General features: G+C 34.7%; 1 protein-coding gene across 2 annotated transcripts; it reads left to right on the forward strand.

The window, feature by feature from the left end:
* Positions 1–265: 265 nt before the first annotated feature.
* On the forward strand, positions 266–27511 carry LOC111059784 (malonyl-CoA decarboxylase, mitochondrial). 2 transcript variants are annotated; one of them, XM_039433362.1, is made up of 11 exons: positions 266–747; positions 2113–2241; positions 3293–3442; positions 7007–7162; positions 9353–9423; positions 11977–12101; positions 13572–13678; positions 14942–15086; positions 17591–17800; positions 21632–21737; positions 23576–26891. In XM_039433362.1, exons 1-11 carry the CDS (start codon positions 631–633, stop codon positions 23688–23690), a joined length of 1431 nt encoding a protein of 476 aa, XP_039289296.1. In that variant the 5' UTR covers positions 266–630; the 3' UTR covers positions 23691–26891. The 2 variants fall into 2 exon arrangements, with proteins under 2 accessions (XP_039289296.1, XP_039289295.1); XM_039433361.1 differs by having other exon boundaries at positions 276–747; positions 11974–12101; positions 23576–27511.
* Positions 27512–28000: the final 489 nt, after the last annotated feature.

Genomic DNA, 28000 nt, shown 5'->3' on the forward strand with positions numbered 1-28000 from the left:
AAGTCAAACAGAAACTCAATGATAATTAAAACTATGCAAACTTTTTCATACTCTTAATAATGTTGATAAAATTTAGGAGAGAAGAAGGTTTTAGCTGAGCCTGTTGTTCTCTTTTCTTTATAGCTGTATAATTTTTTATAAATTGCAATATTATTATAAATGAATAAATTCAAATTTTGCCGGGCTCTACCTTCCGATAAGTAGATCGATATTGTTGATACTTTGAGAGCATCGAGATCGAGAGTCGAGACACTGGTCGAGATTCATTCTGTTTCTGTCGTCTGTTGATGTGCACATAACCTAACCTTTATTGTGATTCTCTTCTAAAAAAGTGAATTTTCAAAGTCATTGTCGGTGTTAATTTAGGATGACTTTAAAAAATGCGTTCTCTCCATTCTATTCTACGAGGATTCCCTTTCTTCCCTATGAATTCATCATTTTTTCAACGTGTTCCGTTTAAACCAAGTACAAATTCTGTTCACAAGTTGACAAGCAATTTTTTTAGCTCTTCCAAAGTAACAATGAATGACAACGGTGATAGAGACAATTACCGATCAATCCATGATAATATTGATAATCCTGAAGAATATGTTCTTCCAAAGTTATTGAGTAACGATAGTTGTATTGACTATGACAACAGTCAACGTTTACAGCCAAGCACAGAGGCTGATCAAGAGGCTGCTAAAAAAACTCTTAAAAGAGGTATTGTCTTATCAGGATGGAAACCTGAGCAGTTGGCTTGTCGAGGTAACATTAATTCATATGACATCCAATTTATTTAGATAGAATATTGTAAATTGATAGGTAAGTAATCTCTTTTGAATCGAGACTTGGTAAGTACACTATAATCTTATGATTTCCTTTTCCCACCTTTAAATATTAGACAATAGTCTTCTTCTACAGTTTAGGTATGGCTCTTGTAAATTTCTGATGTAAAGGTAGGGGTCTACTCTGAATATAGGGTCTAACACGCGTCCCTACTTATCAAGAACGGTAGGTTGAATAATTGTGGTTTCTGGCTAATCGATTCTAGCTGAATGATGACTATTCCCAAGGGATCATCTGCAGCTTGTCACGAGAACTGCGTGACCTTCAGTATCCAGTAAAGCTACTGGGTCTTGTCTTAAACTGCAAACTCATCTACAACATTCACATACAGCAGGTAACCAGCTGACTCTCCCACATTTGCTTCCTGCTGCTCAAGATGAGGGGCCTTGTGATTTAAATCAAGGGCGGAGTTAGGACTCAAGGTCCTCTCTGCCACACAATCCTAGACAGTAGAGATATTATGCGATGATGTATCATTCTCTCTTCCATTGCCACATCACCTACGGATTGCTCCTGTGGGGTCACTCGGCTGATGTCCTAAGGCTGCAAAAGAGGGCTATGAGAATAATCATAACGGCAGCGACCATCTTGCCCACTGCAAGCACATCTTTGCTACCCTTGGTCATGGAGAAAAAATAGCATAAGCTATCTCTTATCATGTTATCTTTTATCTATGCCTTGGTGTGCTGACGGTTTTCAGCCATCACATCCTCCTCTGCTTGATGCATCTCAAGAGGATAAAGCAAACTCTGGCTGCCCGTAGTGACATCCACTACCACAACACCAGGCCATGTGAGCTGCTGGATGTTTTCAGTATGTGAAGTTTTTAATTAGACCATTGCGGAGCACGGGTTACCTGCTAGTAGATAGTAAATGGATTTTGATGAGTGACCTCAGGATTGCATACTATCCAATGCTTGCGAGTCGTAGACCGTCACCATACAAATATAGTATTGTCTTTTTTTAGGGCTACTTTTAATATAAATGAAAATATTATCTGAGTACCCTCAGATAAATTATTATTCTTTCATGACATGTTTCGGCTACTAATGCCATTTTCAAGTCTAATTTTCATCTTGAAAATGGCATCATAGTAGCCGAAACACATGTCATGACAAATAATTTATAAGGGTACTCAGATTAATATTTTCATTCATAAATATAGTATTATTTTTATAATAAAGCTATTTTTCACAACACAGCTCATTAGTTGATCATAAATTTGATTGACTGGTGTTGAATTATTGTAATTCAGTTAACTAAATCTAAATTTTATTGTTTCAGAAAAAAATCAAAATACTGTGTGCAAACTACAGATTTCTGCTGAAACCTCACAAAAACAGCTTTCTGAAAACACTTGCAGGCAGCTATGCCGTTGATCATGAGTCTATCAGTAAAACTGCTTCACAAATGGTAAATTATCTTTAAATAATTTCAATCAATTGTTCAATTTAATTCAATTTATTCTATACGTATTTTTCATCTTCAAATCTATCTTTGTAATCTCTTGAATATCTTTGAATTTTTATCTTTCAATGTAGGTATTAAATTTATATTTAAACCCATAGCTGGACGTGGTTCACTTCTATAGTGAGGTCTACTTTATAATGGCAGTATTTGATTAGCAACGGTATTGCTATCCTTGTCCATCATTCAACAAAGAAGATAGCGCTATCTCTTTCTCGCTTTGCTCTGTTGCCAGATCGTCCTTTAACAATGTAGAATTGAAAATTGATAAACAAAATATTTCTTCTTGATTATGAAAATTCATTATGAAATTATTGAAAAATGAAATTTCTTGCTTAGTAAAATATAATTGAGTATTTTAAACGAGAATGAACGGTTAATATTACATCAATAAACCTGTATCAGCTACCGTCTGTAGGAAGGCATTGACAAGACAGAGGATCGGCAACATTGTTCTGCTATCTTTCTCCACTACCATTGTAACGTGGACCTCACTATATGTGGAAACATAATTTAATGAGTGTGTATTTTGGTGAATAATCTGTCAATTGTATTGACTTTCCAATAAGTATAATGAATTTCAACCAATAATTACTATTGATGCATGCAGAGTTATAGTTTATCAATGCTAACAAAATATTTATTTTATCAATATTAATAAAAACTATAAAATAAAGAAACTGAGTGTCGGCTGCACAAAAGCCTGTTAAATTTTAACCGTGATTTAATGACACGATAACCAATCAGAGAAACCTTCTCTTCAAAACAAGCCTTTTCTGATTTGTTCTCGTGGCATTTAATGATGATTAAACTTCAACAGGCTTTTGTGCAACCGAGCCTGAGTGAAATTCTGTAGTCTATAGAGAGGAACTATCAGCTTTGACATAGCAGTCATTTATGGGGAAAGCTAACAGTTTGATGTAAATTTCTCTTTAAAAATTTGGGTTTTCTTCTAATATTTCTCAGATTAATTGTTTCATTATCAATTGTTTTACAGGCAGAACTAGAAATCGGAGGCAGACATATGATAAAAGTTGAAGAAAAGCTGAAAACTCTGCTCACACCTCAGTATTCCTGGCTTTTCAAACACATGGGACGTTTAGAGAAAGGAGTCAAGTTCCTAGTTGACATGCGAACCGATGTGCTGGTAATTTAAACTAAAATTAATCTCAATTAAATATTTTAATCGTCTGATTAGATACCTATAGTAAGGTCCAAGTTATAATGGCAGTGGAGAAAGATAGGAGAACATCGTTGCCGATCCTCTGTCTTGTCCAATGGCTTCTATGGAGGGTAACTGATACCGGTTTATTGATGTGATAATAATAATAATATATAAATTAATTTCCTAAAAAAAATACAATCAAGCAATTAGAACATGAAAAGTACAAAATATCTACAATACAATAGGTCTATAAAAAAAATATGGAACTTAATTCTATTGGAAATTAACCTACTCAACTATGGGAAACCCATGTACTAGAGTAGGTGTTAGTAGTAGTAATAGATTGTGGGTGGGGGTGCAAACTGCAAATACGTTGGGTAAGTGAGCTCATATATTTCTTGAGATTATGTTTTCTATATGATGTCTTCCAGTTGAAATAATCCAGTTCTTAGCAGCAATTTTGATTCTTCTTGGGTTTTCTATTGTCTTGATTTGTGCAGGAAGTAGATTGTGGAGTTTTGGTGCTAGGTGGATGTAATATTAACTGTTTATTCACGTTTAAAATACACAATTATATTTCATCAAACAAAATATGATTTTTTTCAATGATTTCATAATAAATTTCCATAATAAAAGAGTTTTATTTACATTCACAACTGAACAAAAGCCTCTCTAAATGAGGTAAGTTTATGGTTGGCATTAAATAGATTTTACATATTTACAATAATTATTATTCAGGTTAAAGAATCTAATAAATCAATTTACATAATCAAATAAATTAGATATTTTGTTAATCAATTATTAACTCTACAGTGTTAACAATGTAGTCCTTTAAAGGACGATCTGGCAACAGAGCAAAGCGAGAAAGAGATAGCGCTATCCGCTTTGTTGACAAGGATAGCAATACCATTGCTAATCACACACTGCCATTACAACGTGGACCTCACTATAGGGTTTCAAGGATACTCCAAATATCACAAACTTTTAGTATTAAAAGAGTGTTTGTAGTTTTTGTTTTGTATAATAGCATCATAGATCTTACGAACATACTTTTAAAAGGCAAAACTGAGGGTATGACATTGTATGCGTATATGTGCAAGTACACTTCAGATTGCCCATGAGCCAAAAAACAAAATCTGGATAGAGAAATTTGTGACTTGCATGTAGCAGCTCACACTGAACGCAACCAGCAAGTGCACGCTAACAGTGTGAGTGTTCCTATTGCTCTTTCCACATTTTGTTTCTCATCTGCACGCTTGGTAATGCATAAACAAAGCTTGAACTTGCACATAAATGCATTCAATGTGATCACATCCTAAATTATAACCGATTTAACCATACGTTGAATATTAGAACAACAATCATTTTCAAGTTTGGGGCTAAAGAAACGAGACGGGGCCGCACTACTTGTGTACTGGGCCAAAAAGGTCCATCCTCTAACTCTGGATTATCAAACTCTATTGTCCTCTGATTCCGCTTCATTACCCTCATTAGTGGCCCCACCCCGTATAGTTTATTGAAGGCAATTCTAGCTGGTAGTACCAACTTATCTATTATCATAGAGAAACAATAGCGTAAGTAGATATCCCATGGTATAGGGCGTTTATGTCGCAACTTTTACTGTTATCTCAAGCCGATTACTGTTGATTATTGTCGAATTTTACTGTTTTGTTGGGGTGAGGTGTATGAACGGCACAGTATTGATTGATTGATAGATTGATTGAGTACTTTATGTAGATTACAATATATACTGGCGTATACACTTATATACAATAGCTTACAATACAACAAAATTATAGATGAATTTACATAATATAGACTAAGAAAATAATTATTGAACTGTATATGATATGAAATAGTTATTTGTATATCTAGAGTGAAAAGTGCTGTTTTTTCTCCCTGAGGGAAGAGTTTGAAGCCCGAGGCGAAGCCGAGGGCAACAATTTTCCTGAGGGAGAAAAAACATTTTTCACTCGTGATATACACAACATTTTTCCTCCACCTACATTTTTATAAAAACTGCAAATAAAATAATTTTTAAAAACGTATGTGACCAAACAATGTGTTACAACATAATCTAAAAAGTAAACAGAAACAGCTGGCTTGTAATTACAGTTCTCTTCCGAGAGCACTATCTGTCGGCTAAAGTTGTAACAACAATGACAGCCAAAAAAACAGCTATGATGAAGTTCCCGTTTCAAATTTGATTAGTTAATAAGTAATATTCGTTGGCTGATATTTTGAATAACATGGGATAAAAGAAAAAAATATATACATTTTTTTTAGTATAGTGATATGAAGTTTGTAATAATAATTTCAGCATACAAACATAAATTTTATATATCGATCAAATGTCTGGTTGAGGTATTGAATTTAGTTGGTTTAATGACTACTATATATGCTTCCTCATCTGAGCTTAGACCTTCTGACCTATTCCAAATGTACGTTTTTAAAATAGAGATGCTTCCCATGTTATTTAAATGGAGTCACTTTTACTCCCTAGGGAGTTTTTCTGTTTTTTAGTACCGAGGGCGAAAAAGTGACACTTTAGTATCATGTTTCAAGTTATCAAGTAAGTACTTTTGACAGTAGGTGGAGGAAAAAGCAATTTGTAATATAATAACTATAGATAATCTACATAAATTGGCGGAGCTTTGGACATATCAATGTCCATTCTTCGGAAAAAATATTAAAAATATCCTTTCCACTAACTCTCTACCAAAAGTATGAGAGACTACCAGTGTCACACAGCTTCACGGGAAAGAATTACATGAACTAGCGGCTTGAGATAACAATAAAAGTTGCGACATAAACGCTCTATACCATGGGATATCTACTTATGCTATCGTTGCTCTATGCTATTACTTTGCAACTTACATCTGTTACTTGTATTTTCTACAATTATTGAATCTAAGTCAGTGATCCAGTAATTGTATTATTCCCAATCGTTCATTTGATGAAACTCAACTTGCTCACAAGCTGTATACAGACCAACTTGAGTTACATACAATTCGATACTTATTGAACGTCCGATTTTTTGGCGTCCTTTCAAATTCTATTAGATTGAACACAACTTGGCAAACATATGATGTGTATGTTTGTCAAGCTCCATTCAATCTCATAGAATTTATAAGGATGGCAAACAAAAGTAAGTCCAAACATCGATGTGGACTACACACACCACGTACGTTTGACTGAATTTGTATTTATAATTGATATTAATGTGTGTGTTTATCCAATCACTGTATGCTATCACTGGTTTACTGCTGAAAGTGCCTTCAAGTAACCAGACTGGTCCACCAAAATATTCCTCGGGGTGGAAACCTTGGAAATTGACCACGAAAATGTCGAAATTCAATAACAATAGGCGACCACTGAAGGGTCACTAGAACTTCTACCTGTCCATCCATTGTCTTCGCGGCCCCATCTCGTTTCTTCAACCCTCAATGACATAAATTGACTTTGGAACATTGTTAACCATAAGTTGAATTAGTCAGAACAAGAATTTTCAATTGATTTTAAGACTTTTTTGTGATCTGTTGACAGGATTTGCTAAGTGAATTGGACCCTCAGTGCCACGACCACATAATGTTGCAGCAACTCAATAGTAATTTGAGAGAACTGTTGTCACTGTGGTTTTCTGTTGGATTTCTGAATTTGGAACGTGTGACCTGGAAGTCTCCCTGTCTCATGCTTCAAAAGGTACCTTTATTGATTCATACAATAAGTACATCATCAAAATGATAGAGAGAGAAAAAAAATAAGGTAACCATGTGCTATTCCTCTCCCACATTTAGATAAGGTTACACATAGTCCGAAATAGGTTAAGTCTTGTTCACTCCACAAAATTTTCAGTTCTCAATTATTTTCACAAAGTGACAAGGTACCTTGTCATATCATTTCCTCCATTATAGTTAATTTTTTTCTTCTTCCTCATATTTTACTCAGTTTTCTCCTTCTCCTTCTTCCCTCCTCCGCCTCCTCCTGTTCCTCTTCTTCCTTCTTTTCCTCCTCCTCCTTTGCCTCCTCCTCCTCCTCCCTCCTCCTCCTCCTCCCTCCTCCTCCTCCTCCTCCTCCTCCTCCACCTTCACCTTTTCCTCTTTCATCCTTCCCCGCCTCCTTCTCCTCTTTTTATTTTTCTCTTCTTCTTCTTCTTCCTCATCTTCTTAATAATTTTTCACTTTTCTACTGCTCCTTCTTCTCCTCCATCCTTCTTATTCTTATTTCACTTTGTCCTCTTCGCCGTCAGCTCTTTGAAAAGGATAGAGATATCTGCTTTATCTAATGACAGACAAGGATAGAAAGCCAATCCAACTACATCTCAGCTGCTATATTTTTGTCTCAATGTGTAAATCTGTTATCATAACTGCGATATCCGAATATAGATAGCTCGACATAGGGTCGTTTGCACTGTTAAAGCTTAAACTGCATTTAATCAGCTGGCGGCTCAAACTTGTTATGAACATCATTGTAACGAACGAGGATTTAATATAGTTCAGATTGAAATTAAGTTTAAACTTGCACTTTGCAAACGACACTTGTAGAGTCCCGTATACAGATGCTAGGTTTTAAACGGAAAAATGTCAGCTGTTCGTTTAAACCCAATATTAAACACATTATGATAAATGCAACCATATCTACAAGTAAACGTGGTTTAGCGTTAAACTTAGATGGTGTCCCTTAGCTGGCTAACTCAATGATCGTGAATACCCCTATTATAACCAATATCTAGAGAAAAGATAGCATAAGAAGATATCCAATGGTATAGGACGTTTATGTTCCAAATTTCGCTGTTAACTCAAGCCGATAGTCCTAGTAGTTTGTTTAGGCTATGTGACGCTGGTAGTCTCTCATACTGTGCCGTTCTTACACTCTTACTCTAACAAAATAGTAATAATAGACAGTAGTCGATAGTAATCGGCTTGAAATTTGGAACATAAACAACCAAAATATAGCACAAGAAGATATTCCATGGCATAGGGCGTTTATGTTCTAAACAGTTATAATAGACAGTAGTCGACAGAAATTAGCTTTAGTTGACAAAAAATCAATTTGGAATTTGGAACATAAACGTCCTATACCATGGGATATCCTCATTTCATTTTATTTATCAGCATTTACATTCTATGTTTACAGTATACACTATTAGAACAGGTGTCTCGTCAAATCTTAATAAGTAATTAAGTATTAAACTTATTATTAAAGTATCAACTAAATAATTAAACTAAGTAATAGGCTATCTCTTACCTCTTATGCTATAGTGAGGTCCGCGTTATAATGGCGGTGGAGAAAGATAGGTGAACAACCGATCTTCTGTCTTGTAAATACCTTCAATGGAGGGTAGCTGATACCGGTTTATTGATGTAATATTAACTGTTCATTCTCGTTTAAAATAATCAATTATATTTTATCAAGCAAAAAAATCATATTTTCAATGATTTCACAACGAATTTTCATAATCTAGATAAAATATTTTGTTAATTAATTATATTTCTACATTGTTGAAAACAATCTGGCAACAGAGCAAAGCGAGAAAGAGATTGCGCTATGCGGTTTGTTGAATGATAGACAAGGATAGCAATAAAATTGCTTATTAAACACTGCCATTATAACGTGGACCTCACTATATCTTTTCTCTATGGCTCAACTCACACTTACGCGTCTCAGGTCGAGAAGAGACTCGACTCCAGTCGAGAGCATGTGTTTCGAAATGGTGACACTCAGACCATTCGATTCTAGTCTCCGCGACTGCCACCATTTGAAAACACTTGTTCTCGACTAGAGTCGAGTCTCTTAACGACCTGAGTCGTGTGTAGGTGTGAGTTGAGCCTAAGCCAATAGTAGAATAATGTGCCGGGTTTAGAAGGGTGAATGATTGAATTTTTGTTTTAGATATCGGAATACGAGGCGGTGCACCCAGTCCGAAACTGGGCCGATTTGAAGCAGCGCGTAGGTGCCTACAGGTGCGAATCAATGTTTTTAATATATCGGGTGTTTCAAAAAGAATGACCCAATTTCAAACAGTTCTATTTATTTTTAAAAATGGTGCACACAAACCAAATTACTCACAGAAGTATCGAGTTTATGATGATGTATTATAAGTGTTCTATGTGCCCTCCTTTTGAGGCTCGGACGACATCTAGACGGTAGCCAAATTCATCCCAGACTGTTCGCAAGATGTCTTCTCGGACTGTAGCTACTGCATCAGTTATCCTGGTTTTTAGCTCCTCAGTATCAAGTGCTAAGGGAGGAACATAAACACGATCTTTAACGTATCTCCACAGGAAAAAACATACGGTGTTATGACAGGGGACCGTGAAGGCCAGGAATGCATAGCCAAGTCTTGCGGTCCTGTGCGCCCTATCCGACGTTGAGGCAAGTTGGTGTTGAGGAAATGGTGTACATACATCCATGTGCCATCAAAAGGAGGGCACATAGAACACTTATAATACATTATCATAAACTTGATATTTCTGTGAGTAATCTGATGTATAATTGGTTTGTGTGCACCATTTTTTAAAATAAATATAACTGTTTAAAATTGGGTCATTCTTTTTGAAACACCCGGTATTTTAATAATATAATTTGAAATGAAATGAGTAATACTTGAGTATTAATTATATATTATTTATAACTGAGACTAAATTATTTTGTTGATTGATTAATTATATTTCTACTTTATTAAAAAACAGTTTGGCTACGTTGCGGAGCTAGAAAAGGATAAGCAACCTTCTTTGTCAAATGATATGCAAGGATAACAACACCAATGGTTATTAAGTACTGCCTATCATATATCTTATACACCATTAAAATTTATTTTCAGATATATTTCTCAATCCATGAAACATCTATAGATGCACAAGATCACGTCAAAATATTACAACAAATACATAATAGAGTACAAGCCAATAAATAATTATTATGCCTATAAATGGTTTCAACGGTTGTGAAGCATTACAGGTCTATGCTGGATTCAGGCAGCTGAAAAAACTCTTCAACATCATAAAAAGGGTTTGAGCAAAGCCACATATGTAGAGTTTTTTTGAACTCCATGGTTCCCATCTCTCTAAACTTGAAGAACAATTTATTAAATAAACGTCTACCCATGATCAGATGACTGGATCTCAGCCTTTTCAGGAATGTTGATGTCATGCCTATGTGGAGTATTGATTCCATGTACGTTGGATCTACATTGGAGCGGTTCCCTACACTGATGAGTGTGAACAAGGCTACTGAATATTTATACAGATTCAACGATCAAGTAATAAATTTCCATAATTGAGATTGAAGAATTGGAAGAAATTAATTTATTTGTATTGAATGAAAAAGGCTAAGAAATTGTCAAAAAAAACCACTGATTTATTGATAATTAGAAAGACCGGTTTCGGTTATTACACCATTGTCAATCTCTGATAAACTAAAACTAGATACAAGAGCAGCAGAATTTATACTAGTAGGCGAGTACTGCTATTGGTCGAGGGCATGAACGCCTGCCATTGGCCTAGCTAGACAGTCTCCTCCCCCTCAACGGTGTGACAAAATGGCGGCTTAAGCAACAGAATCGCCATCATGATAATAAAATTTACTTTCAGTACAAAATAAGAACCAAGAAAACAAGTGTGAAAGATAATAAAACAAATATGTAAATGGAAAAACTAGACTTGAAAACTTGAAAACTTCAAGACCAAACCGATTTTAAATAGTCTATTTAGCTGGAGTAAAGACAAAATTGATATTTGGGATAAAAGCGGGGTGTACAAACTTAAATGTGATGATTGTAATGCTTGTTATGTGGGTCAGACTGGTAGAAGTTTCAAAAGTAGAATTAAAGAACACATCAGAGATTGGAATAAACAAAATGGGGAATCTAACTTTGCAGAACATTTGATAACAAATAATCACAAGTTCACAGTTAAGGAGAATGTTGAGTTTCTTCATGTTAATAACAAAGGCAGATCTTTGAATATTCTAGAGGCTTTAGAAATAACAAGAGTAATTAAGGAAAATTCCCAGTATAGTTTAAATGACCAGATTTATTTCAACCAGTACAACACTACGAATTTAGTTTTATCATAAAATTGTAAGCTTACATTAGTCAATAGTTTTTCCATTTACATATTTGTTTTATCATCTTTCACACTTGTTTTCTTGGTTCTTATTTTGTACTATAAGTAAATTTTATTATCATGATGGCGATTCTGTTGCTTAAGCCGCCATTTTGTCACACCGTTGAGGGGGAGGAGACTGTCTAGCTAGGCCAATGGCAGGCGTTCATGCCCTCGACCAATAGCAGTACTCGCCTACTAGTATAAACTCTGCTGCTCTTGTTTTAGTACTCTTGATTTAGTTTATCAGAGATTGACAATGGTGTAATAACCGAAACCGGTCTTTCTAATTATCAATAAATCAGTGTTTTTTTCACAATTTCTTAGTCTATTTCATTCAATATGAATAATTACGACAATATCAACTTCTCAACTACCCAAAAAGTAATTTATTTGTGTTTGTTTTAGCAGACGATGCTTTGTGTTCACACACAAGAGCATGCCAGATGAGCCGATAGTGGTGTTGCATACGGCACTCAGTGACGAGATATCGGCCAGCACCAGGGAGATTGTCGCTGCTCACTCAAGGATGTCAGGTTGGCTATATTTACTCAATAAAATTACTAGCAGGTAACCCGTGCTTTGCAAGGGTCTAATTAAAAAAATGATCTACTCAAGTCTTGAAGAATTTGAAATAGGCCTATAACCATCCTCATTAAATTAAGAGTCTATATGCAAAATTTCAAGTTAATCAGTTGAAACGTGATGACGCGTCATTCGTGAATTTCCTATTCTGTACGTGTATAAGCCAGTTCTTTCCTTTATTATTGACCGAGCCAAGTGAGGTCTAAGATTCAAGTCGACGGGTTGGCATTTCTCTTAACAAAATAATAACTACTTAAACACTGTAAAAAATCGAGTCTACACGATAGTGAGGTCCACGTTATAATGGCAGTATTTGATTAACATTGGTGTTGCTATCCTTGTCTATCATTCGACAAAGCAGATTACGCTATCCTTTTCTAGCTCCGCAATGTTGCCAGGTCGGTTCTTTAATAATGTAGAAATATATAAGTATCCTAATCATTGAAAAATATATTTTCTTGTCGAATGAGATATGGTTGCTTTTTGTGTAGTTGAGAAGTTGATATTGTGGTAATTAATCATTTTGAATGAAAAAGACTAAGAAATTGTCAAAAAACCACAGATTTATTGATACTTAGAAAAACCGGTTTCGGTTATTACACCATTGTCAATCTGTGATAAACTAAAACTAAATACAAGAGCAGCAGAATTTATACTAGTAGACGAGTACTGCTATTGGTCAAGGACATGACGCCTGCTATTGGCCCAGCTAGACAGTCTCTTCCCACTCAACGGTGTGACAAAATGGCGGCTTAAGCACCGTTGACTAGCAGGCGACTAAGCACCGTTGAGTGGGAGGAGACTGTCTAGGTGGGCCAATGGCAGGCGTTCATGCCCTTGACCAATAGCAGTACTCGCCTACTAGTATAAATTCTGCTGCTCTTGTATTTAGTTTTAGTTTATCACAGATTGACAATGGTGTAATAACAGAAACCGGTCTTTCTAAGTATCAATAAATCTGTGGTTTTTTGACAATTTCTTAGTCTTTTTCATTCAGAATATGGTTGGTTATTCTAAACAAGAATGACAGTTGATCAGATACACTGAGCTATCAGCTATCCTCTATAGAAGGCAGTGACGAGGCAGAGAATCGGCAACGCTGTTCTCCTATCTTTCCCCACTGTCATTATAACATGGATCTCACTATATTGGAAAAGAATCCAGGGTGTAAATAATTTGATATAGAGTGAATTTTGTTGCAGCAGTATGAAACGAGCTTAAAAACTCCATTATAAAATTTAAATTATTATTCATTTATTAATTTATTTATTTATTTATTAGAACAGTCACAAACACGATATTTGGAAAGAGAAACAGGCAATTGCCCAAAACTTCTTCAATTCCTTGATTTTGGCACATAAATAGTCCAAAGTGAGATTAATAATTTACCTATTTATATTTTTTAATAATTTTCTTTTCAGTTGACATTCAAATGATGAGTGTCACCGCTGCTGATACTGTTGAAGACCCTTCCTGTGTGAAAGCCGCCATTTTCTATTCCATCACTTCCACTCAAAAGGGACTTCAGGTGATTATTTCATGAATGAATTTCGATTATTTTATGAATGAATCAGTTTCAAATCACAAATACATTTTACTATAGTGAGGTCCACGTTATAATGGCAGTGTTTGATTGGCGATTGTATTGCTATCCTTGTCTTTCATTCAACGAAGCGAATAGCGTTGTTCTTTCACGCTTTGCTCTGTTGCCACATCGTTTTTTAACAATATAGAAATATCATTAATCAACAAAATATTCAATAATTTCTAGGAAAACTCATTATGAAATTATTTAAAAATTTAATTTCTCGCTTAATAAAATGTAATTGATTATTTTAAACGAGAATGAACAGTTAATATTACATCAATAAACCGGTGTCAGTTACCCTCTATAGAAGGCATTGACAAGACAACGTTGTTCTTCTGTCTTTCTTCACTGTCATTATTTATTTATTTATTCGTGGACAGAATCACAAATCATATAAATATGATTAGGAAGGAACAACAGGCTTGGCCCAAATCTATTCCATTCCCAAATTTTGATAAATTAATAAAATGTCCAAAAATCTCAACCTCAACCTTAATTATAACTTAGACCTCACTATATCATCATACAGAGAAGATATTCCATGGTATAGGTCGTCTATGTTCCAAATTCCAATGTCAACTCAGGTCAGTAGTCCAAGTAGTTATTTTTCGTGAAGCTATGTGACGCTGGTAGACTCTCATACTGTGCCGTTCTTACACTCTCATCCCAACAACACAGCAATAAGCTTAGTAGACAGTAGTCGACTAGAGTTAACAAAAAATGGGCTTGAAATTTGAAACATAAACGCCCCATATCATGGAATATCTCCATTAAGCCCCGTGCTGTAAACTAAGGTTTGCACGGACTATAGTAATTTTCTATCCCAAGTAATATACTCCAATAACTCATTTCAATATAATTTCTTTTAATAATGGGGATTTGTGAATGAATAAACAAAGAATTACATACTTACTTACTTTCGCTGGCTCAACAGTCCGGTGTGGACCTGGGCCTCCCTCACGATTTGCCTCCATGCTTCTCCTTCTTCTGCCTTTCTCCTCCACGACCGCACTCCCATGATATGCAAGTCCTCTTCCACATCCCGTAGCCACCTCTTCCTTGGTCTCCCACGCTTTCTAATCCCCATCATTTGTGCGTTCATCAAGTTGTTGGGTAACCTGTCTATTCCCATTCTTGTCACATGACCAAGCCACCTTATTCTAAACAAAGAATTAATGGATGATTATATTGTCATTTTTACAGGGAATTGAACTGGGAAATTACCTGATCAAAAGAGTTGTGTGTGAACTGCAAGCTGAGTTTCCGCTTGTCTCACAGTTTTCCAGTTTATCACCGATACCAATGTTCAAGAACTGGCTACTGGATAAAATTAAAGGTGCTGAGAAAGGTAGGCCAATAAAATAGATCAAATATAATTCATATTATATCAACATTAATACTATACAATATCAATCTATACATGAAATCGTTTTAAAAAACAATTTGTTTTTCTTGTATGTTTTCAACCCGGCAGAAAGACTCCTTTCTCCTCCAGCGTACTAAACAAAGCCTGGTTTTCATTAGTAGAGTTAGTGGTGGAATTCCCTGGGCAAGCACTAACCATCTTGTGAACTCTCCCAATGAAAACTTTAATGATAGAGTACTAGTTTTCAGTAGAGTAGAGTGGGATAGCAACGTGGGATAGTACTCTACCACTTGCCTTCCCTCACCACCGCTTCTCACTCTACTTTACCACTACTATGCTAATGGAAACAGTCTCGAGCTAGTAGAGTAGAGTCGAGTATTGTTCCGTATTGAAATTTTAAGGTTAGTTCTGTTCACTAGAAAACACACTTTACCTACTACTCCAGTTTCTTGGCTCCAAGTGCTCAGTGGCATACTCCCAAGCACAAGCTCTCCTTCGGCTCTATAGAAGAATAAGCCCCAATCAGCGATCAGGACATTCCAGACTCAAATAGAAGGGAACTCAAGTCCAGAAGGCCAGCGATCAGGATGGCAGAGCAATTAAGAGACTAGAGGTACTCTCTGACCAGAAGATGAGTGAGGAGGCGCCGGAGGCCCAGGAATGCCGGAGAGCTATTTCTCAGGCTCTAGGACTCCTGGTTTTGAACTTCCCCGGCGCATCTGGGTGGCACTTAACAGAATTCGGTCTAAACATGGGAGATGCAATGCATCATTTTTCAAATGGGGACTTGAAGACTCCCACTATGTGACTGTGGAGCGATGGAGCAGACAGTGCACCACATCATATTTAAATGTGAGAGACGTGCCTACCTGGGTGAGGCTAACGACTTTACTGTAATTTATTCATTCAATAATCACAAAACGCAAATCATTAAAATGATTGGGGAAGGAAATCATTGACCGAGCGAAGTGAGGTCTAAGATTCAAGTCGACGGTTTGGCATTCTCTTAATGTTTAAATGTTTATATGTTGCGCATTTACGGCGAAACGCGGTAATAGATTTCCATGAAATTTGACAGGTATGTTCCTTTTTTAATTGCGCGTCGACGTATATACAAGGTTTTTGGAAATTTTGCATTCCAAGGATAATATAAAAGGAAAAAGGAGCCTCCTTCATACGCCAATATTAGAGTAAAAATCTGACTATAGAATTATTCATCATAAATCAGCTGACAAGTGATTACACAGATGTGTGGAGAAGCCAGTCTATTGCTGTATTTTCATATGGTCTATAGTTCCAATCAGGTACTTGTGGATGAGAATACTGCGTGAGGTCTACTGTTCACAGAACTACTAGTTAATCCGTGTAAAGGCATATGCACGCTTCATCAGACAGACAGACGAGAACTCCCTCCACAGGTGTTTGAATGTGTATCACACACAGACGTCCGTCCGTCGGCCTGCATATATCTGTTCATGTCTACATGCAGTAGACGTTTTATGCCTTCTCCGTCAGTCTGCGGCTGTGTGCGTACGCCTTGGGGCCAAGCCACACGGAGCGTTTTTAGACGAGTAGGCAGAGCAGGAAGCACTCCGATTGGCTGATTGGGTTGGCGTTCGGGAATCAGCTGATAATCAACCAATCGGAGAGCTTCCTGTCCTGCCAACTCGTCTGATAAAACACTTCGTGTGGCTTCGCCCTTTTTGAGGACTGTTTTTTCAATCTAAGGTTCCGGTTCATTCAATTTTTTGTTATTGAATTCTTTATTCTTTATTGATTGATACAATAAGTACATTATCAAAATGATAGGAAGGGGAAAAATAAGGTAACATTTTGCTATTCCTATCCCAAATTCAGATAAGGTTACACATAGTCCGAAATAGGTTAAGTCTTGTAGTTATTCAAAACAAACTTGTAGTACTTCACAAGATTTTCAGTTCTTAATTATTTTCACAAAGTATATTTCTAAATTTAGATGCTTCACATTCTTATACATTATTATATAATTATAATAATAATTTCACATTATTATCCAAAATAGGAAATATTCTCATATTAAAGAAATAATTTAGCTTTTTGTGTAGTTGAGAAGTTGATATTGTGGTAATTATTCATATTGAATGAAAAAGACTAAGAAATTGTTTAAAACCACAGATTTATTGATAATTAGAAAGACCGGTTTCGGTTATTACACCATTGTCAAGCTCTGATAAAGATTTAATCATAAACAGTTTATCAGAGATTGACAATGGTGTAATAACCGAAACCGGTCTTTCTAAGTATCAATAAATCTGTGGTTTTAGACAATTTCTTAGTCTTTTTCATTCAAATAATTTAGCAGGACCAAATAACTTAATATTCTAAAAGCACAGCTGACAGCACACCACATTGATAGTATGAATTTTGAATTAAATTTCCAGTTCAAACTTCGTAATTATCATTAAAGATAAATAAACTTGAATTAGAATTTTATTTGATTTCGACAGGTGACCAAGACAACATAGTGAACTCAGACGTGTGGCAACCGGTTCACGAGCATCTCAACTGTGATTGGCTGGAACTGCGTAAACAGCTGGTGACCAACAGCTGGCACCAGGATGCCCAGCTGATTCAGCTGTTGAGGACACCGTTGCTCGTCAGCTGTGCGCACTATCTCTACGTTGAGAAGCGGCGGGGATACGCCTTCGACAGTGTCGGTAAGAATATTGTGAGGTCCACGGTATATAGAAGAAGACGGTGGGTGTCACGCGCATGTTTGTGCTGAATTTCCGGTGTAGCTGACGTCATTTTATATCCAATCATCTGTTTTTTTTAACAAATAAGTTTCATAAATTATTATTAACATAGGTGTTAAAAACCACTGTTGGTGGCGATGACGCAATCTAGCTGGCTGGCCACTGCGCTCACATTTCATGACTCTTACCGTTTTCATCTAAATACCGTGTTAAGGTCCATTTTATAATGGCAGTATTTGATTATCACTGGTGCTGCTATCCTTGTCTATCATTCGACAAAGCAGATAGCGCTATCCTCTACCACCTACGCACTGTTCCCAGATCGTTTTTCAACAAGAAAAATGTGAGGTCCACATTATAATGGCAGTATTTGATTATCATTGGTGCTGCTATCCTTGTCTATCATTCGACAAAGCAGATAGCGCTATCCTCTACCACCTCCGCACTGTTCCCAGATTGTTTTTCAACAATGTAGAAATGTAATAAATCAACAAAATATTTAATGTGGGTTAAAAACTATTATTTAATCATAAAAAATATTTTTTTTTTCAATTTCAGCTGTTTTCCATGCATGAAATCAATCCGGTAAACAGCTGTTTGCAGAACAAATAAACATATGATTCTCATTACAGCATACTCTACTGTAATGAAACCATATGTTTCCTTCACAGTCGAGTATGTTTCCTAGTTCCGAAATAGGAACAGCAAAACTGCTACAAAAAACAACCTTCAGCGCTCCAGGTGGAAGCAATTCTGCTCTGTCAACTTCCACAAAATTCCTGATTTGGAATTTGTAAACTATAGTAAGGTCCACGTTATAATGACAGTATTCGATCAACTTTGGTTTTGCCATCCTTGTCTATCATTCGACAAAGCCGGTGGTACTATCCTTTTCCAGGTCCACAACGATGCCAAGTATGTTTTTGACAGTGTAGAAATATAATTAATTAATGCAGAGAATCGGCATCGCTATTCTTTTATCTTTATCCACTGCCATTATAACGTGGACCGCACTATAGGTGATGTTTATAGAATGCATGTAGTAACATCAGCACAAGCAGGGCATGTTTTCTATTTCTCAATTATTCTTATTTAGATTATTATGACAAAAAATAGTGTATGTTACTTGGACGTGAATGTCTTTTGCAGTGCTCGAATGAAATTCTAGTCTCGGCTAACGCCTCGACTAGAAACATCATTCTCGCCTGCAAAAGGCCCCTTCCCATCCTTGTTACGTAAGATACTATTTCTTGACGAATAAAATATAATTGATTATTTCAAACAAGAATTAAAAGTTAATATTACATCAGGTATACTGGTATCAGCTAGGTTATCCTCTATAGAATGCAGTGACAAGGTAGAGAGTCGGTAATGCTGTTTTCCAATTTTCTCTACTGCAATTATCACGTGCACCTCATTATAGGACTCTTCCACTGATTCTTTCGCCCATGATTTTCCAATAAACATGAATTTTCCAGTCAACAAAATAGTTAATACCGTTTATTCTTTTATATCCACGCACTCTTCTATCTATTAATTCATTATCAACATATAAAATAATAATCTCAAGTCTATCTTTGAAGCTCCATGAAATTTATTTTTCCTCCACCTACTGTCAAAAGTACTTACTTTACTCCCTGAAACATGATACTAAAGTGTCACTTTTTCGCTCTCGGTACTAAAAAACAGAAAAACTCCCTAGGGAGTAAAAGTGACTCCATTTAAATAACATGGGAAGCATCTCTATTTTAAAACGTACATTTGGAATAGGTCAGAAGGTCTAAGCTCAGATGAGGAAGCATATAGAGTAGTCATTAAACCAACTAAATTCAATACCTCAACCAGACATTATTTGATCGATATATAAAATTTATGTTTGTATGCTGAAATTATTATTACAAACTTCATATCACTATACTAAAAAAAATGTATATATTTTTTCTTTATTCCATGTTATTCAAAATATCAGCCAACGAATATTACTTATTACTAATCAAATTTGAAACGGGAACTTCATCATAGCTGTAGTTTTGGCTGTCATTGTTGTTACAACTTTAGCCGACAGATAGTGCTGTCGGAGGAGAACTGTGATTACAAGCCAGCTGTTTCTGTTTACTTTTAAGATTATGTTGTAACACATTGTTTGGTCACATACGTTTTTAAAAATTATTTTATATGCAGTTTTTATAAAAATGTAGGTGGAGGAAAAATGTTGTGTATATCACGAGTGAAAAATGTTTTTTCTCCCTCAGGAAAATTGTTGCCCTCGGCTTCGCCTCGGGCTTCAAACTTTTCCCTCAGGGAGAAAAAACAGCACTTTTCTCTCTAGATATACAAATAACTATTTTTCTGCAAGACCTTCCAGAAAACTTGAGCACGATGCCCTCAGGAACAATAGTAGCTTCCACAAGCTACGGTGGGATCACGGAATTGGAAATGCCATGTACATTTGAGTTCCGGACATCTTCAATTCCGCGTTCCCGTAGCAACTATAGTGAGGTCCACGTTATAATGTCAGTGGAGAAAGATAGGAGAACAACGTTGTCGATCCTCTGTCTTGTCAATGCCTTCTATGGAGGGTAACTGATACCGGTTTATAAACAGTAAATATCGGGGCACCGAGCTTCGCTCGTTATTTTTATTTATTGATAAACAGAACAAATGTTTAGCTTATATATATTTTTGGACGAAAATTGAACTTGAACGTTTTACAGTAGAAACATAACCTATTTTTTGGACATTTTATAAATTTATCCAAATTTGGGAATGGAATAGATTTGGGCCAAACCTGTTGTTCCTTCCTAATCATATTTATATGATTTGTGATTCTGTCCACGAATAAATAAATAAAATAAATAAACACAATTCTCTAAAATGATCGTGTTTATATTTCACAGCTGGCTATACGTCATCTTATGAATTTCGGGGATGCGATATTTTGATTTTTCACATACTCACTTTTTTACTATCCACAGCTGTTTCAGCCAAGGATGAATTATCCTTTTAATGTCGATCAGCGAGTTTTCTCAAGGATGAGACCTAGTGCAATCGAATCTTTATATCATAAACCTACTATGTTCCAAATTTCGTGAAAATCGTTAAAGCCGTTTTCGAGATCCGTTAAACATAAATAACCAGATATATAAATACAGAAATTGCTCGCTTAATATAATAGGATATATTAACTGTTCTTTCTCACTTAAAATAATCAATTATATATCATTGAGCAAAAAATTATATTTTTCAATGATTTCATAATGAATTCTCATAATTAAAATTTAATATTCTGTTAATTAATTATCAATTCTACATTGTTAAAAGACGATCTGGCAACAGAGCAAAGCGAGAAAGAGATAGCGCTATTCGCTTTGTTGAATGCTAGACAAGGATAGCAATACAATTGCTAATCAAACACTGCCATTGTAACGTGGACCTTATAGTAGCCGCTATTAATGTATGTGTCCAGACTGATTTCAAATTCAAATTCAAATTTATTTATTTCCATCTTTATACAAATTGCACGATACAGTATAATAAAAATTAACTATTTTAATACTTAGCATGAACCATTTAATGAAAATGAAAATTTCCACCAGCAAAAGTAAAACATGCTCGCTGTTGGGTGATTTAGAAACAATCTGAAATAGTTTGTGTTCTACTTTTCAGCAATTTAAATATTGTTTTTATTTTTTCAGTTAATTTCCATTTAAAGAACGGAGCTGCTTTAGAATTAATCTAGAATAGTTTGTATCGCACCTTCCAAAACCTTGAAGATTTTTTATATTTTTGTAGCTAATTTCCATTTGAAGAACGGCGCAGTTATGTGGAGATTGAATTGGCTAGCTGATCTGACTCCAAGAGGTCTTTCAAATTCTTGCGGCATGATGGTCAACTACAGGTTTGTTACTTGTTATTTTCAAAATTTATTTTCCAACGCCTCCACGTTTTTTTTTTCATTTTAATACTATAGTGAGATTCATGTTATAGTCAGTAGTAATGAGAGGACGGCATAGCTGCCAATTCTCTGTTTCTACTGAACTCTATAGTAGAAAGATTCAAGTCATTCATTCATTCATTTATTCATTTATTCATAGACAATAGATACAATGCAGGTAAAAACAACAGGCATTCGCCCAAAACTGCTTTAAACCTTAATTTGGAATACACCGTCTAGAGGTTATGTAAATGATAACTTAATTCACATACTATTTTGAGTCCAAAAAATGTATGTACTACAATAATTTTGAATTTAACAGATTAATTAATTTAAAAATACAAATCCAAATAAAAATCTTCCTTCACAATCACAAAAAAATTCATATATCATCCCATATCTGATGTAATATTAATTGTTGGCTCTGTTTATAATGATCAATTATATCTCTAATATATTATGTTCACCAAGAAAATACATCTTTTTACGATTTAGTAATAAATTCTCATAATCTATAGTATATCTATAATATAATGAACTGGCTTATACACGTACGGGATAGGAAATACACGAATGACGCATCGCCACGTCTGAACTACTGGACTGATTAACTTGAAACTTTGCATATTGATTCTTAATTTACCGAAGATGGTTATAGGCCAATTTTAAATTCTTCAAGATTTCAGTAGGTCAAGTTTTCAATTAGACCCTTTCAGAGCACTGGTTGTCTGCTAGTTTAGATTATATTTTCTGGTAGTCCATTTTATAGTTCCTCATAGTTCATACAAGATTTGGCATCGGTGCGGAGTTGGAAAAGGACAGAGCTATCTGCTTTGTGTATCACAGACAAGGATAGCAAACTAATTTTGATCAGTGCTGGCTTATTTATAACCAGAATCTCACCATGGTAATATTAATGCTCAAATATTCTCTATTAATTTTTTAAGATTTCAAACTCAAGTTCATGTTTTAGGGCCGGTTTCCGAGCTTGGGATTTAGCTAAGTTCTAGACTTTAAACAGCTGGAGTCAGAAAATTGGCTTTCCGAAACGGGGCGTAGTCGCAGTTTTTATGAAGATCTTTATTTTCGCATTGGAAACGTTTTTCCTTAACAAAATGAAACATTCCTAAATAATTCAAAATAGCTGAAACTTCAAACTTTTTCCTCTTTATTTTATTTTGGTTTCAAGTTTCCAGTTTTTAGAAATTTAATTTAATTGAGGACTGCGACTACGCTCCGTTTCGGAAAGCTAATTTTCTGACTCCAGCTGTTTGAAGTCTAGAATTTAGTTGAATCCCGAGCTCGGAAACCTTCCCTTGAATATTGATCATTCCACTATATTTAATAGTACTAATGAAATTAGTTTCTGTCTTTTTTCCAAATAATTGATCTATTTACAGGGTTATGAATCCATTATTCTCCACTATCAATTCATACTTCAAATAGGAAAACATTTTAGATGTAGAAACACTTACTTTTAGCAGTGGCTACGTTTCGAAATGTTGTTGGTCATCTTCACACTGAGGAAATGTTGAGCCGTCGGTCCAGCTGCCTGAAAAACAGTCGTTGGGTCATGTCAGAGGCCCTGAAATTGATCAGTTGTGCCCTGAAAACTCTTGACCAGACCTGAGCCAGCCAGGTCGCTCGATATTATTATTATTACTGAGAAAAACCCTGTGATCTATTCACTTCAGGTTTAAATTCACCATTCCTCTACTTTCAATAATGTCCTAATGTAGTGAGTTGCTCTATATATTTTTCTCCAAATTGATCTGATTTGAGTTTTACGGTTTTGATTACAGATATTTCTTGGACGACACCGAATCGAATAGCAGAAATTATCTGGAGAACAAGAAAATAAATGCTACTGAACAATTTATCGATCTGATAAGCAAAAGTGCAAAATCTAAAATATGACAACAGATTTAATCTCATCGCAACGACTGTGAAAAGAAAGTTGATGGTTGCAAAATAAGGTGACTATTATTGACTATTACTCTTATTGTCACTGCAATTTCATCATGCTAGAGGAAGTATTGAGGGGCTACTTTCTTGCATATAGTTAGGTCCATGTTTTAATGGCAGTGTTTGATTAGCAATGGTATTGTTATTCTTGTCTATCATTCAACAAAGCGGATAGCGCTATCTCTTTCTCGCTTTGCTCTGTTGCCAAATCGTCTTTTAACAATGTAGAATTAATAATCAATTAACAAAATATTTAATCTTAATTGTGAAAATTCATTATTAAATTATTGAGAAATATAATTTATAGCTTAATAAAATAATATCGGGGCACCGAGCTTCACTCGTTATTTTTATTTATTGATAAAAAGAACACAATTCTCTAAAATGATCGTGTTTATATTTCACAGCTGGCTATACGTCATCTTATGAATTTCGGGGATGCGATATTTTGATTTTTCACAGAATCACTATTTTACTATCCACAGCTGTTTCAGCCAAGGATGAATTATCCTTTTAATGCCATTCAGCGAGTTTTCCCAAGGATGACACCTAGAGGAAACGAATCTTTATATAATAAACCTACTATGTTTCAAATTTCGTGAAAATCGTTAGAGCCGTTTTCGAGATCCGTTAAACATAAATAACCAGATATAAAAATAACCAGATATATAAATACAGAAATTGCTCGCTTAATATAATAGGATAATTTATTATTTTAAACGGGTATGAACAGTTAATATTACATCAATAAACCTGTATCAGCTACCGTCTATAGAAGGCATTGACAAGACAGAGGATTCTTCTCCCATCTTTCTTCACTGCCATTATAACGTGGACCTCACTATAGCAGTTATTTTACTGAAAATTTAGATAATATAAATTGGGCTTAAGCCTGTGGCACTTTTCTGAAATTTGAGTAATATAGAATAATTTAATTGAATAAATATAATTGAGGAAAATGTAAATTAAGGTAACTTTGGAGATGAAGGTACAATAAGATAATAAGGGAGAAGGTCGATGAATTCAGTAAGGGGTAAAGGTAAGGGAAATCATGAAAAAAAATTATCATGAATTATGGGTAGGTATCAAGAAATATTTTCCCATAAAAAATTGAAACAGCACCATATTATTAATTCATACTGGTTGTTGGATAAGGTTCTCATATTTGGCTTGAATTTCAAGTATTTAGTGTTAAATCTATAATGGTTTGGTGCGTTATGTCATAAAGCAAATATAACATAATAAGAAGATATTCCATGATATAGGGCGTTTATGTTCCAAATTTCAAGCCCATTTTTGTTAACTGTAACCGATTACTGTCGACTACTGTCTACTGAGCTTATTATTTTTTTGTTGAGGTGAGAGTGTAAGAACGGCACAGTATGAGAGTCTACCAGCGTCACATAGCTTCACGAAAAATAACTACTTGGACTACTGACCTGAGTTGACATTGGAAATTTGAGTATAAACGCTCTATACCATTGGATATCTTCTTATGCTATATTTTCTCTATAATTATGTTCACTAAACATTGAAGGGTTCTTGTTGTAAAAATGAATGAATAAATCAATACGGAGATATTTAACAATCCACGTGTCCCCCACCAATAGAAGTTAAATTTATATATATTTTTTGTATAAAACACTATATTCATAATACAATTATGACATTGAAGGAGAAACTAGGCTGAGCCTGTGCTATTTCTCTCCAAAAATTTTGATAAAATGTCAATGTTGTCCAAAAGTTAAGGTTATGTAATCACACACTGCTTCGTCACTTATTATTAATGTTAATTCAATAATATTTGTAATGATTAATATTAGACTGGAGACATTATCCACATTCATAACTTTAGTTTGGATATTGCTCTAATAAGCGAAGATGTGGTGGAAATTGACCAAAGAATAAATTATTATAAAGTATCTCAGACGATATTTGTAGTTTTGAAAAACAATATTTGAAAGGTGGATGCACACGGCAAAAAACGGAATGAGAAAAAATGAAATGTCTACATTCAGATGTGAGCAGACTTATGGAAACAGGCGGACGGTTGTGTGCGTTGCACATTTGAACCCCTGGGGAGGGATTTTCTCTGTCTGTCTGCAGACGTCGCCACAATACTATTAAATATGCTTTTATATTTATTCATTTGAAAGTATTTGATTTTTGAATTATATTATGTTGATAATTATTGGATATCATGATATAGCACTGATGAGGTGATTTAGAATCTGTGATTATATTTATGGTGACTACTATTGTAATTAATAAACCACTGTACCACAATTTTTAATGGGCACTTTTTAATATCCCTTTTTATATGAATACATTTCTGAAACATATTATACTTATTTCAAGTTTTTCTTGCTGGTCTGTAGTGTATAGTGAAGGAAGTTTTATCTACCACTTTATCACGCACAAGTCTCTAAAATAGAAAATGAATAAAACTTGAGAAAAAAAATCACCCTACACTATCTACATTTTATATATATAAAAGCGAAATGGCACTCACTCACTGACTGATTCACTCGCAGAACTAAAAATCTACCAGACCAAAAACGTTCGAAATTGGTAGGTATGTTCAGTTGGCCCTTTAGAGGCGCACTAAGAACGAATTTGGAAAAATTTCCAAAGATACGCCCAAAATCTACGTTTTCCCAGCGTTTTTAGCGCTTTCTCAGCTTTATCGAAAACAAAGCTGGGGTGTAATAATGTTGTGTTAGAAGGAGTTTGAAATAACGCCAAAGATACACTCAAAATTAGCGTAGTTTTCTCAGTTCTTTCATCAAGTAATAGACAGAAATTGTTCAAATTTAGTACAGAAGCTCAGCTAGGGTGTAATAATGTTGTGTTAGAAGGAATTTGTTATAACGTCAAAGATACGCCCAAAATCAGCGTTTTTCCAACGTTTTTGTCAGCTTTTCTGCGTTTTCTCAGTACTTTGACTTTCTGATGGAATGAAGCATGCTCAAATGAAAAATGCAGGCGAGCGAAGCGAGCCCGCTAATCTCATTTTTGGACAATCCAGTTGGGGGTCCAGCTGGACGGATATGGCGAGCGAAGCGAGCCTGACGGCTAGTTTTAGAAATAAATAAATCCATTTACCCATTAAGACTTCCATTGATTTGTCTTCTTCAATAATAATTGTTAGAGTAAAAAACATTATCTCAATGACAATTAGTATTTCCAGTAAGCTTGTAATTCTTAATCATTTATGTTTGTGAAATATTTTGAAGATCTATTAAATGCTTCACATTTCTACTAATTGAAATCGTTTCATACTTCATGTTTATAAAAAATTGAGATATTGCTATACCGTATTATTTGTAAACCTGATAATTTAATTGTGATTAGTATGATTCCTTTACTAGAAATTTAAAAATTGATTATTATTACCTAATTATTTGATGTGATTTGATGTTAGATTTTTATTGTGTGTAGAATATTTTAAATTCCCCATCTCCATAATTTATTATTACTGTAAAATCCATTCGAAGTTAGTGAAGGCCTCTCTTCCATAAATTTCAAATTGATGTGATCTTTATTTAATGAACGTTGTGATAAATGTTTTAAAAAATATATTGATGTGTTGATTACCTTTTGATATTAAATGTTTTTTCATGAATGTCTATGAAAAATGTTTTAAAAATTAAAAATATTGATATTGTGATAATCTGAGAAATTTGATTGTGTCGTTGTTTATCAATGTCCAAATGTGTTGAAAAATTTTGTTTGTATTATTGTGGAGTGTAGATAAATCAATTTTTTATTAATAATGTATGTGATTTTTATTCAATAATCTGTTATGTAGGTACCTGCAAAAGTAACATATACTATTACCGTACTAAAAGCTTAGAGTAGGTACTTAATGCTAAAAGTGAATCAGGATAGGTATTCAAAATAATATGTATTTCACCTTTTATGATGTATGCAGAATACAAATAGATTGAAACTGTGATAATTAAAAAAAGAGAATATTTAATTATATATTCATGTCCAAGTAAATAGGCAAGGAATCTAAATAAATTCATCCTCTAAGCTAGAACTATAACTAGGCCAATAGAAAAATTATTGAATTTATATTGAGGATTGAACAATTTAGTACAGAGAGCGATTCAATGATCTGTGTGTATTTGTTGTTTTATCAATTAAAAAGAAAGTTGTATCCTGGAAATTATATTAGATTCTGTATTTTTAAATACAGTATATTTAAATACTATATTTTTAATTCAGGATTTGTTATTATCATAGCTTAATAAAAA

The sequence above is a fragment of the Nilaparvata lugens genome, chromosome 7, assembly GCF_014356525.2.
Source record: "Nilaparvata lugens isolate BPH chromosome 7, ASM1435652v1, whole genome shotgun sequence".
NCBI lineage: Eukaryota > Metazoa > Arthropoda > Insecta > Hemiptera > Delphacidae > Nilaparvata > Nilaparvata lugens.

Bases quoted from the DNA above. Each gene is read 5' to 3' on its own strand.
- LOC111059784 (XM_039433361.1), top strand. From the start codon at position 631: ATGACAACAGTCAACGTTTACAGCCAAGCACAGAGGCTGATCAAGAGG. The intron at 7,163-9,352 runs GTACCTTTATTG...TTTTTGTTTTAG, and splicing joins CCTGTCTCATGCTTCAAAAG to ATATCGGAATACGAGGCGGT. The intron at 17,801-21,631 runs GTAAGAATATTG...ATATTTTTGTAG, and splicing joins ATACGCCTTCGACAGTGTCG to CTAATTTCCATTTGAAGAAC.